This window comes from Diuraphis noxia, unplaced genomic scaffold (assembly GCF_037042655.1).
Source record: "Diuraphis noxia isolate RWA-SAM2 unplaced genomic scaffold, SU_Dnox_SAM2 contig0008, whole genome shotgun sequence".
Taxonomy (NCBI): Eukaryota; Metazoa; Arthropoda; class Insecta; order Hemiptera; family Aphididae; genus Diuraphis; species Diuraphis noxia.
The window spans coordinates 4,306,535-4,320,271 of record NW_028301718.1 but is presented as its reverse complement, the minus strand read 5'-3'; the positions used below and the strand labels follow the sequence as shown (position 1 = coordinate 4,320,271).

At 31.3% G+C, this 13,737-nt stretch overlaps 1 protein-coding gene across 1 annotated transcript; it reads left to right on the top strand.

Annotated features, from left to right (window-relative positions):
• The first annotated feature begins 3,542 nt into the window (after nucleotides 1–3,542).
• LOC107167993 (glucose dehydrogenase [FAD, quinone]-like) lies at nucleotides 3,543–12,322 on the top strand. Its single transcript, XM_015517241.2, has 3 exons — nucleotides 3,543–5,255; nucleotides 10,608–11,009; nucleotides 11,698–12,322. Exons 1-2 carry the CDS (start codon nucleotides 3,717–3,719, stop codon nucleotides 10,953–10,955), a joined length of 1,887 nt encoding a protein of 628 aa, XP_015372727.2. The 5' UTR covers nucleotides 3,543–3,716; the 3' UTR covers nucleotides 10,956–11,009; nucleotides 11,698–12,322.
• Nucleotides 12,323–13,737: the final 1,415 nt, after the last annotated feature.

Sequence of the window (13,737 nt, the reverse complement as noted above, 5' to 3'; positions counted from 1 at the left end):
GTATAATTGATGATGGCTTAACGTGTTCAGCTTATTGCAGTCTGGTAAAATTCATTTTGTGGAATGTGATAGTATTTATTCAGCAGACAATGACTAGATATTTAAGCACTGGAATTTAAATCAAGAGAGTCATTCATTTGTGCTATAAGAAAAAAAATAGACACAAGATATTATAATATTTCTTGAGTAGGAAAGTTTTAAATAATATTTAACGAATTATTCTCAATGTTACTTGATTTGTTCTGGTACAATTTTGGTACGAGGTAAACAGACAATTGCGAGATAATTAATTCTACTCGGATAACATAAAACATTCACTTGACTACATCCATTTAAGCGATAGTCACACATTTAACAATAGCCTAATATTTTTTTCCAGTTTCTATAATTTTAATTTTGATATAGGCCAAACTTGGATATAATATTCACTAAGAAATGCACTATAGTTTTATTTTTTATTTTTTTATCTTACAAATACAATAATTCAAATAAAGTTATTTCTATTTAACTGTTTGAATACTATTATACAAATTTATAATGCTTATATTATTTAATCTTATAAATTTCCACCAATTTAAATTTGTAATTTACATATTCAATTTTTGATTCGAATAAAGTGGTCCATCTTCAAACCTTGAAAACTTGGAATAGTTACAACACATTTTTGACCCATACTACAAATACTGTAATATATTATGTTATTTCAATGCCATTTGAAAGCAAATTATGAGATGTATTATATACGTGTTATTGTGTTTACGTAAATCATTTGTTCTTCTCATCCAAAATTGATTATAAATTTGCTTATTATATCACAGACATGTTCTTACAGTTATTTACAACTTTTATGATATTTAGATTAAATTAAATTAAATCATTTTATACTGTACACCTAGGTACTATATACTCAACACTCAATGGCTGCTGTAGTATTTAAGTATAACATAAGGTTATATTTAAAATTATTACTTTATAATAATAGATAATTATTAAAATTATATTATTATTGTACTTAGAGTATTTTTTTATGTTTGCGATCCAACAATTAACCCATACATAATTTAATTAAGTAAATGATTCATTGAAAGATAAAGCTAAAAAAATTATTTATGAAACACCATTCCTATTCCAAAATGTATTTCTTTATAGCGTTTCATAATATTATATCGTTTACAATGATAGGTAGTACACTACAATATTTTTCAGTTAATAACTGAATGTTATGAGCACTTAAACTAATATTTAATATTTTGGTAATCAAAATTTTAAATTGCCTAGTTTTTAATAATGAAATTTATAATAATATATTTTAGTATTTACATATTACACGCTGTATATTTTTAGGATATTTATTGATAAGTTTAACGCTGTGACGCGTTTACCCTACGCGAAGAGTTTAGAATATATTTGGTATACGTGACTACAATACGATTATCTCCTACCTATAATTACTAATTACTTCAAGTAATTTACTTCAACGCCAGTTTAAAATAAAATGGAAAGCCAAATATTTATTTTGATAAATGCATTAAGTAAATGCAAATTTAAGTAGGTACTCCAATCATGTTTTATAGCAATGCAAGAACAATAATTATTTTTTTAACTAAAAAACAATTAGAGTAATATTCATAAACTTTGCGGTTTAGAAATATTAAAAGTTACCTTTGATTAAAATATTATTACTGTATAAGAATAATAGGTAAATAATTAAATACTTTTATTTTAGAAGTTATATATAATAATAGTGTTGTTTATTTTTCATGTCAAATGATGATTATTATTTTATTGAAAAATAATTTTTTTGATAAATTAAGTTAAGTTTAGTCTCTAAGATTTTCCATCCAATTTCTAGATTTAATTTTCCTTCCTCCAAATTGTAAACCTTTAAGTACGTTACTGATGGCAAATAATATCTTCAGTTCATGACTGCATCGTGTCCATTTTTTATCTGTTGAGTGCAAGTCTTAACGTGCTTTTTATGTTGTTACAAGCTTATGACTTTATATTATTTAATGATAATATTAAAGAAGATTAAAAAAAGTTCATTTTAAAAATGCTGGTATTTTCTTTTTTTTAAAGTCTTATGGTAAATTTAATATTTTAATCGGCAGTTGGTATTTAGTCTTCACTTGTGATGTTTTCATCTCAATGCCTTGATTACAAAATCCTTTGTCATTATACGAATATACATATAATTTACTATAAGACTTAAAAGTAAGAAAATACCAGCATTTTTAAAATAAATTTTTTTTTCTTATTATTATCATTAAATAATATAAATAATAAGCTTGAAATGCTTAGTTTATAGCATATAGTTTTAGACAAAAATTGCTGATTTGTGTTTCTTTTATCATATAAAAACGTAATCATATGCATTTATTTGATTCGTACAACCTTAAGATATATTTGAAAGAATTTGTTTTATTGGATAAACTTAAATAATATTTCTATTTTAGTTATAGCTGAAGAACACGTACGTAATCAAAAGGGTGAGGCCAAATTCTTAATTTAATTATATATTTTACGCAGCTATTATGAATATATTTTTTTAGTGCTCAATTTGATGAAGTTTACCCAACTTGGCTTGTAGATAACTATAAGAATTATTCGCGCATAATCTTGGATGAGTTATTTTTTTATATTGTAAACAATGTAAACAAACTTTACATAATATTATACTTTCTAAGTAACTATATGCTGTAAGTTAAAGATCGTTGATATAACTTCTTTTAATTTGTGCATTTTTGTGATTAATTTAAACAATTGAAAAAAAAAATCATAAAAATAGTTATCGGTTGGTGTAACAATAATGTTTTCACGGTAACTGTTTTGATTATCTACACATTTTATCTAAGTATTTGTTAAAAGATTATTGAACGGAGTAAAAATATTGTTCGTTGATCGATTGTCAATCCGCGGCGCATTAAAACATGCTTTACGATTAAGTCTGCAAATTATCTGTATACCTATCTATTTAAGCATAGTGCGTTGCGTACCTAATAAAACATTTAATGTTTATAATATGTATTATATAGAATCGATGCTTAAGATAAGTAACTTTTGTACATTATAATAATATTGTGATTTGTGAAGCTCAGTCTTCATGAACGCAAATCGATGAATCGAAACATTTCTTCACACGTACGTAGGTTAAAAATGCGAAATATCGTCATTCGTTATCAGCATTGTTCGATGTCACACCTAGATACTAATCTATACTTTTAACATTATTATATTAATTCTATCGATCTACAAACGGAGAAATCATCGCATTAACGTATTTAAAGTACAGCGTAATCAGCGTATAATTGCATTATAATTAGAAATATCTCGTTTAGGCCCATTGTGTTGAGCGAAAGCATTTCAAGGGAACCGTAAGTGGCCGCGGGGGAGGGGGCACGAACGGAATGTTTTAATGACCGGCGCTACTTATGGAGTGGTAGTAAAAACTATTGCAATACTATGGTATAGTTGTATACATTTCGGAGGACCTTGAAAACTCGGTGCGGCATGTGTCTGCTCGGGAATGAACCCGATCGCTTGTCATCGACTTGCGCACACCGGTGTCGCTATTGAATATTCGCGGTTCGGCTATATACGCTCGAGATTCTTGTTCGCGGCAATATCATTTGTTCTCGTGCACAACAACGTCACGTCCTTAGTTTATATCATATTATATCTCAATTATATTATTTTCTGCGCCGCGAAGCGACAACATGAAACCGACAGTAGTGCTTTGGAACGCGGTTTTAGTGCTGGTCGCGATGGTACTAATGTCGGCCAGTCCCTCCCATGGTATGGCGTACACAGTTTTCCAGGCAGTGGTCGAGTACTACCGGATGATAGCACCGGAACCAATGGACGCGGTGCCGGATGCGCCGTACGTCGGCCGGCAGTACGACTTCATTGTGGTGGGCGCTGGTTCCGGCGGGTCGGTGTTAGCCAACCGGCTGACTGAGGTGGCAGGCTGGACGGTGCTGCTGATCGAGGCGGGTGGCGAAGAGAACGCCATAACGGACGTTCCACTTTTGGTCAGCTACCTGATCGGTACCGGATACGACTGGGGCTACCGGACCGAACCACAGGACGGCGTGTGCGGCGCAATGGATGACCGCAAGTGTCGGTGGCCACGAGGCAAGGTGATGGGCGGCACTAGCGTCCTCAACTACATGATGTACACGCGGGGAGTACCAGAGGACTACGACCGTTGGGCCAGACTTGGCAACGTCGGTTGGAGTTACGCTGACGTGCTGCCGTACTTCAAGAAATCGGAGGACTTGGGAGATGGCCGGGTGGCCGCGTCACCAAAGTCAGCGCATTTGCACGGCCGTGGTGGGTACCTTAAGGTCCAGGAACCTTCGTGGAAGACGCCACTAGGACCGGCGTTCTTACGTGCCGGCCGCGAGCTTGGCTATGAAACGCTTGTCGATTACACCGGACCACGGCCACTTGGTTTCTCGTACGTACTGGCCACGACAGACCGCGGCACCAGATGCAGTGCGTCCAAGGCATTCCTGAGGCCGATACGGCACCGACCAAACCTGACGGTCGCCAAGCGAACCACGGTCACCAAGGTGCTCATCGATCCTGGCACAAAGCGCGCATACGGCGTGCGATTCGTCAGAAATCGTCGTACCTCGTTGGTGTACGCCCGTAAGGAGGTTATATTGTGCGCCGGGGTATTTAACTCACCGCAGCTACTTATGCTGTCGGGTGTGGGCCCGGCTGAACACTTGGCAAAAGTCGGCGTGCCCGTCGTTAGTGACCTCCGGGTGGGCTACAACCTGCAAGACCACGTGTCCATGGCCGGACTGGTGTTCTTAGTCAACCAGTCGGTGACGATCGTTGAAAACCGGTATCGGCATCCCAAGTACCTGATCCAGTACGCCCTGAACGGTGACGGACCGCTGACCGTGCCTGGTGGCGCCGAAGCGGTAGCGTTCACGGCCACAAGGTATGCAACCAACGGCTCCGTGGTTCCCGATATGGAACTGGTGTTCGGTCCCGGAGCGCTGACCGGCGACACGGGCGGATCACTGCACCGGTTGTTTGGCATGCGCGAAGACTTCTACGAAAAGGTGTACGGCAGATTCCGTGGCCGAGACGCTTGGGGCCTGGTACCCATATTGCTACGACCACGCAGTCGCGGACGTGTCATGTTGCGATCAACCAATCCGTTTCACGCGCCGCTGCTCTTTCCTGGCTACTTGTCTGACACGCACGACCGCGATGTGCTCGTCGAAGGCATTAAACAGGTATACTGCTTAATGTAACCTTTATAGATATACATAGAATATAGACATCATATAATACAATTTAAATGACGTTTAGGTTAGTATAACCGATCGATGCAGATATTATAATTACCTTAAAGTACAAATAAACATTTATATGATGTATGACGTAATGTATACAGTGAAACGTGAGCCATATTGCATTTACAGTATCTACATGAATGTCGTGTCAATCAGTCGACTGTAAGATCCGATGCATAGCGATAATTAATGTAAATCTTCTAACCATCTAACCTTTGAAAATATAAATTAAAATCCATTGTTTCTTTAAGTAAAATTTTGGATAGCTTTGTATACTTACACGTTAATTTTTCTTCTACTCTAATGTGCTGATTCTTTAAAATTTAAAATTTTTTCTAGTAAATATAGTTACTATATTATTATGATTTATATAATATTACATTGCAATATTTATTTATTGCTTAAAAATTGTTTTCTTAAACAATCGTAAGTATTTACTACAAATATGTGCGTGTTTAGTAGGTACCTATGCTGAGTCTACCAATAAATTTCTTAATATAATAAAATACTTGTATTGACTAAAATTGAAAAGACTAAAATCAACTTTTACTCCCGTAATATACAGTGCGGTTTTTACTATCAGCATAAAAGAAAAAAAGAAAAAAATTTTCTGTGAACATATGGGTACCTAGGTATATATATATATCTCAATATTTCCACATACTTTTGTATCAGATATTATTACTCCATACTTTTAAAACAACACCATGTATACAATGTAATGATAATATATTATGGGTATCAAATAATAATAATATTTATATTATATTATAAAATATAAATAATAAAACCAGTTTGTAGACGGGTAATGAAATCACTCGATGGCTCGTCTGCACAAGTACAAGCTCGCCAACTCGGTGACATGGTCACATATTACATTAACTGTATAATATGCGTTTATTATAACATACTTACTTATCTCTATAAAATAGCCACTGCATATAATAATTTATGCGCAGCTAACGACGATTTCGATAAACCGGAGGCAATGCCGCACCGTGACGCGTCTGCTGCAGTATTAACGCTATTTAATAGGTATATATATACAAGTTTAACCGGTGTTAGTCAACATGATATATAATTCGATAGACGCCGTTGTTATTATTATTATTATCGTGCGTACGATATGTCATCTTAGGTTAGGCTATATACGCGTAGTGGGGAAAAAATGAAATCGAAAACCCGTTGACCGGACCGCGAGCTTCACTTACGGTCGCGTGAAATATTATATATATATATGATATTTTTTCTACGGATACTATATCGTTGTGAAATCTCTTGCGACTGTCACACACCCACACGACTGCAGCCCCCGGCCGGCCTATTAAAATATATACGCGCAGTGATTCACCAAGCATAATATTACCCCTATTTTGTTTATCAAATAACGAATGCAGGCAAATTATAATTTTTTGAATTCGTTAATATACCTACTCAATAGTACCATATTTTTAAACGGAAACAGTCATTTCTTCGTGTTGATTTTTATAAGTAGTTTTTTTTTTATGTTGATGTATCCAAATTGAAATTCTAAGAATGAGCATGTATATGCTGCTGAGTCTTTTGGTCGCGCGATTTTTTCTCAAATAGGAGTTGGTCAAATACTAACCAACACACGCAATTTATTTATGTATTATTTATTGTAATGGTATACGACATCATTATAAGTAGTTTTAACTAGTTTATTTCACAATCACTTAGTCACGTGATCACGACTGCAGTTTTTACGGCCACGTAGTCCGGTACGTGACCCGATCTATTATGTCCTCCTCCGACTTCGATTTCCATACGATAATATATTTTCATGATTTATTACATTAACTTCTTTCGCAAATTACCAATAAACATCATGAAAACTCGTCCGTCGTGGACGATGACGATGATGGGGATTATAATAAATACTATAGTGATTACTGATGATTTACACAATACAATGATTTCCCTAAAATAGATAAACACTTTAGTGTAATATTTACAATTTCAAAATCAAATACAGACAGGGCTCTAACAACATACTTGAATTATTTTATAATTAAGTTTTTATATTTGTTGTTCAAATAACTGTTGTATAAGAATAATAATGTACATAATATATATATTATATATATTCATTATTAAAGCGTGGATTTATATGCTCATAAAACCAACTAAGATGCATAAATATATGTACTAAAATATCGAAATGTGCATAAAAAATAAAAAATATGCATAAAAAAATTACATTTTTTGAACATTTAATTAAAACAACATATTTAACATCATGGAACCTTACTTATAAAATAATACTGTCTTATTTTTTTCCTGGATTTATGTTAATGTTGAATGGTCGTAATCGGTATTTTCTTATCTTGGTATATGTATTTTATTTTACCGATTATTATTGATCTATAAGATCTAATATCTTTGGGAAACCCATTTATACCTATTGGTATACCTAACTCAATATATAACCTAACCTTTTAATTTATTTATATCAATTGAAACTATAAATATATATATAATATTTTTTTCTTATATTACAATGGTATGTAAATAAAAATTTCTGAAAACGAAAAAAATACACTAAAAAATGAGATATGCAATCAATATATTTTAAAATAAAAATAAATGGATAAATATCAAAATAATATGCAAAAAAAAGTTAAATTTTTTAAATCGATATGCCATGAAACAAATTTTATGCTCACTTGACATATCATATATTATAATCAACCAGAATAAATATGCAAATGCATACAAATTCGCGCTCTATTCATTACGTATAATATATTTAATAAGTACATATTGGTTGAAATTGTTCTGTTTATTCTTCATATTAATCGATACAAAAATGTAATGACTTTTTAATAAATTTCAAAGCTCTTATGGAGACAATATTTTAATTTGGGGGTGTAGTGGCCGGGTGGATTTAGACGTCGGTTACGACGCGCACCATCCCCAGTTCGGAGTTCGGATCCCAGTCATGGTTGGCATCGCTTTCCGGGTAGTTCACGCTGTCTGGAGAGAGAGACCAACGCCCCCCACCCGGGCATGGCAGAAACCTACGGGTGCCCAATTCAAAATTTTGCTAAAAAACCACACAAGTGTGTCAACAAACCTACCCAACACAAAAACCTACAATACCCTCCCCACACCCAATAGCCTACGTTGCCGCGGGTTAATAAATAAAAAAAAAAAATATATTTTAATTTATTATCAATAGAACTAATTAAAAAAAAACCATTTTTCAATAATAATTATGAATTTATCATCAGACTAAATTCTATCCGTGTAAATAATAACAACTATTCAAACTATTATTTCATCATTAAATCAAAAATGTTCATATTTACTGTACAAACTCTATATTAATATTTATCATTTAATTGAAATTCATTAAATCATTCGTGAATACAAATAAGAATGGCTCAAAATTACTTTAACTTTCTTAGCTAATTTATAATTATTATTGAAACTTTTAATTTTAATATTCGTGAATAATAATTGAGGTTTTTGAAAAACCATCTATTACACATTGTTTTTCCTTTTCATATTATAATTATTACGCTTTTAATGATATCTCTAATATATTTTCATATTAATTCAAAGTCATACAATAATCATACATATGTTGCTATAATTATTTTATAATAAAAAGCAAATTAAAAAAAAAAATTATAAGTATTGTCTAAAATATGAATTACATATTTTTTAATCATTTGGTTGATACATAATTCAGCATGTATTACTTTAGGATTCAAATGTTTTACATTCATTTTAAATGAAATTAGTAAGGTAGCAAAACATAGAATGTGTAACCTTGCTTAAAAGAGACATGCAAGGCTTACAATTATTATCTTGTTTATAATATTAGGTATTTTATTTACATTCGAAAGTATATAATAGTGTATTTTTTTTGTCTATTAATATTTAGATTCTAATGTCAATAAAATTATAACAAACTATAATAGGTACTCATTATTTTGTAAATGATAATTATCCAGCGTATTAAGTGACTACATATACCTACTGATTATAGTAATAATGATTATCATTTCATTTTATACATAATTTAATCAATAAAATATTTGAGAATTGGTTTTTGACTCATATATAACATCACGACAAATTTGTATAAGTATATTGGCCGTAATACTAAACTAATAATAATGTTACTTCTAAAGCTAATGGCCTATGATACAGAAGCTGTAATGATCAATAAAAAAATAATAATAATAATAAAAATGTTATGTATTCCTACCTTGAAATTTTGATGTTACAATTGTAAATGTAATTTGAAATAATTACTGACCCAGCAAAATAATTTGCTCACAACTCACTACTTACGCAGTAAGCAAATTAGTATAACTGATATTCGACAACATTTTTTTAAATAGGTAGTGACCTTCCAATATAGTTGCAACATATAAGATAAAACCATCCTTATTTATGATCATCCTTCGATATGTAATTTTCAAATTTTTTAATTTCCAATACCTATATTTGGTACTAATTTAAACTCATTCCTGGACTTATCCAGATTGAGTAAAATAATAAATTATCGACACAAATTTTATTTTACATGTTTGAATACTCAAAGTTCAAAAATGTTGTAATGAAGTATTATATAGGTAATTTACCAAAATTCTAAAACAATATAATATTAGTTCAAAAGTCAATAATTCTCAAATTTGAGTATGCAAAATCCACTTTTTCCTTCAACTCTAAAAATATATTCTATTATTTTTTCCTAATTATTTTGGAGGTCAAAGCAAATTTTGGGTCACGACATCACCATATCTAACTTAATTAAAAATGACTGAACATTTAAATTTGTCTTAGAAAATCTATATTAGAGTTAATCTATAGCTGTTTCAAGATTATAATAAGATATGATAATTTGTCAGTACTTTTAAATTTACAACAACAATACACTACTATTTTACGTCAAGACGAGAGATTAAAGTTAGAATATTCAGTTTATGTATCGTACAATAAATATAATTCGTTGTACGGCGTAACGTATAGGCAATAGAGGTACATTATTGCGTTCAATTAAAATTAAATACACATGATAATTCGTATGGCATAAAATGCTAAGAATATAAATAAGTAAATCAGTTTTTTATGTTATTAGTTTATTACTATACTTATACTATTTTCGTTCAAAGTATTATTATGCTTTCTTAGTTTAGAGTCTGCTATACCGCTGTATTCTATAATAATTACCACAAGACATAATAATAGTAATAAATGTTATAATTTTTTTTTAATCTAATTTATTTTCATCACGGTTTGGTTATAATAATGTAGGCCATCGCGGTGAGCAAAACCCAAGCATTCCAAAAATACGGATCCACGCTGTTGTCGGTGCCGTTCCCGGGCTGTGAACACGAGCCATTCGGGTCGGACGCGTATTGGGGTTGCTCCATCGGGCAGCTGACAACAAACCTGCACCATCAGGTGGGTACGTGCAAGATGGGACCGGCCTCGGACCCAGACGCCGTGGTCGATCCAAAGTTGAGGGTACGTGGCGTCAGAGGGCTTCGGGTGGTGGACGCGTCTATCATGCCACTCATACCAGGTGGTCACACCAACGCGATGACATTCATGATTGGTGAGAAAGCGGCTGACATGATCAAGGAAAACTGGATCAAATGATCGAACCTGTCGTGCTATAATGCTACTGCAATGAATATAATATATTATACTACGGTAGGTCCAAACCATATATAATATCGTATTATGTCATCATTGTTTTGACAACTATTTATATTATTTTATCGATCGTTGCGACTATCTATAATTTGTTTATTTTTTCATCATCGTCTTAAGTACGTGAAATAATTTGTTTTTTAGATGCTAATCATAAATTTTATAATAAATCAATAATTTATTATCATAACGATCACACTGCATTATCCATAGTGCATTATAGTATATAGGACAATGTAATCGTTTTATGAAACACATTCGTCTTCTCCAATGCCACGATCTATATACCATTATACCAAAACTAGTGCATAATAAATCGATCATATACGTTTGATTCAATGAACAATATAAAATTAAATATATGAAGTATAGTGAAATATACACTAAAAACTATATGTAAATAAGAAAATTATTAACTATAGTTATGTCCGTACAGATCAACACGTACCTCAGAATTTTGTTTTCGTTACCTATAATATAATTTTTTTTTCCGTTTTAGCCGGCGACGCCGCGGGATCTGCTTTCGCATTGCTTCCGCGGCGCACCTCTAATATAATTTAAAACATGTCTTAATAACTCGAACTTTTTTCATCCCCATAACTTCTGAGACATAATATAATAAATACCTATATAAATTGCGTCCAATCAACAGCATATTTTAGTTCATAAATATATAATATTTTTTAAGCGTTTCAATCCATTTGCCTCCGCATGGTCACCAAAGCCCCATGGTATGCCACAAACGCCTCTACATGATGAAGACCGTAAAGTTCAATCCATCAACCAGACAGCAGTCACTTACTTTCAAAGACTTCACTTCAAAATGCAAAGCCATCCAAACTAACTCATAGCTCAACTGCCGTCAAAATCTCTTCCAGATAACCCTATTTGGTGTCTAAATCGAAATTGGTTAGAGACCTTCTCAAAAACTGAATATAAATTATTTAAGATTCATGAAAGGGTAGCTCTACTGTGAGTTTTCACCGACTCATCACTATCATTCCTCCCTCAACTTTACTTATCGTACATATAATAGAGATTGTAAATATTCAATAAACGTTATTATATATATATATAATATTATCTAGTCAAAGAACAAAATGTGCAATACTACATATTGTTTTCATTTTATTTTATTTTTGTTTTAAATTACGTTTAAGTTTATTCCTATATTTCTGATTATGGATATTATGTGAAAATGTTATAATATTGTACAATAACTGTTACTCTTTTTCTACTATATTAGATGTAAATTGTGAAATATGTCATTCATTGTAAAATTTTAATTTTAAGAATAAATATTTTTGGCATTATTTTGGTGTATTGCTGATTGATTAACGTTAAGCGCCTTCCTACTATGTTCTATTATTTTATCATACTGGTTATTTTTAAATATAAATAATAGTTTGTAAAAAATAGTGACTACCTTGAAATTTATAAGTAATATAATATTAACGTTTTCTATTTAAATATTCTACTGTAATCGTAGATTATCGAACAACAAAACTATTTTTATATTTTATACAAAAATATTCAAATAGAAGTGTTTTCAACAGTGATTCGCAGTACACATTATACTTATAATATTACTTTAACGCTAAATAAGTGTTTTTTACTAATGTTTTTTCTAGTAAATCTTTTTTTTTTTTTTCATCAAAAACTTAAATTTACCGTGAATTAATGAAGAAGCATAAATAAGAACAACTTTAAAATAATTTAAGCGTGATTTACAACTGTTGTTTGTTTTACTAAAAAATATATGTAAGGCCTACTTGGCATATAAAATTTTTTTAAATATAACAATATTGTAACGACTATTCATATATTTATGTATCATTGAACACTTATTCACTTTACACTCAATATAATATTAACATTTTAACAATACATCAACATATCTTCCTACTTAAAGTCATATATACAATATTAAAAAAATAATAAATGTACCTACTTCAAAAAATGGACAAATACGAGTTAAGTATATTTAAAATATATCATATTTGTTTAGTTAGTTATTACAAATTATTTTAAATTTATAATTCTAATTTGATATGCTTTTATTTTATAGATTAACATTTTTTTTTATACAGGGTATCCCTCGAGGATTTACCCATTGCTATATCTCACGAAATAATGAAGATATCAAAATCCTGGTTTTATAATAAGATTCATAGGGATAAGAACTACAATTACTTCATTTTATAAAATACATAGGTACATAATATGTGTTATATACTGTCTTATAAATTATAATTATACCTATATAATATATATTTATTGACGTATTCCATAAATACAAAATTCTCATGAGATCTATGAAAATATTTTGAGTAGCATTAATTAACATTTACTATGTAGACTAATGTCTCAATTGTGGCACTTATATACTCTGTCTCAAGAGACAACAATCATTTTTTGGCTTTTGTATGTTGAAAATTCCGAGAACTACGTGATCACGTTTATCTGGGTCGTCGGTGAGAGATACGTAGCACTGACGAAAATGGTTGGCCGATTGATTATTCTCTTTTGAGATCAGTTACATTTTTATTATCATATGGGTGTATACATTTTGTTTTAAATAGCATTATAGTAATAATTTGTTTTGATACTTAGTAAAATGGTTAATGTTCTGAAGGATAAAGGCTAGAATTTGAACCTACATTTATGTATTCAATTATAAAGACCAACACTAGAACGGTAGAAACAACTTTTAAGTTTCAAAATATTC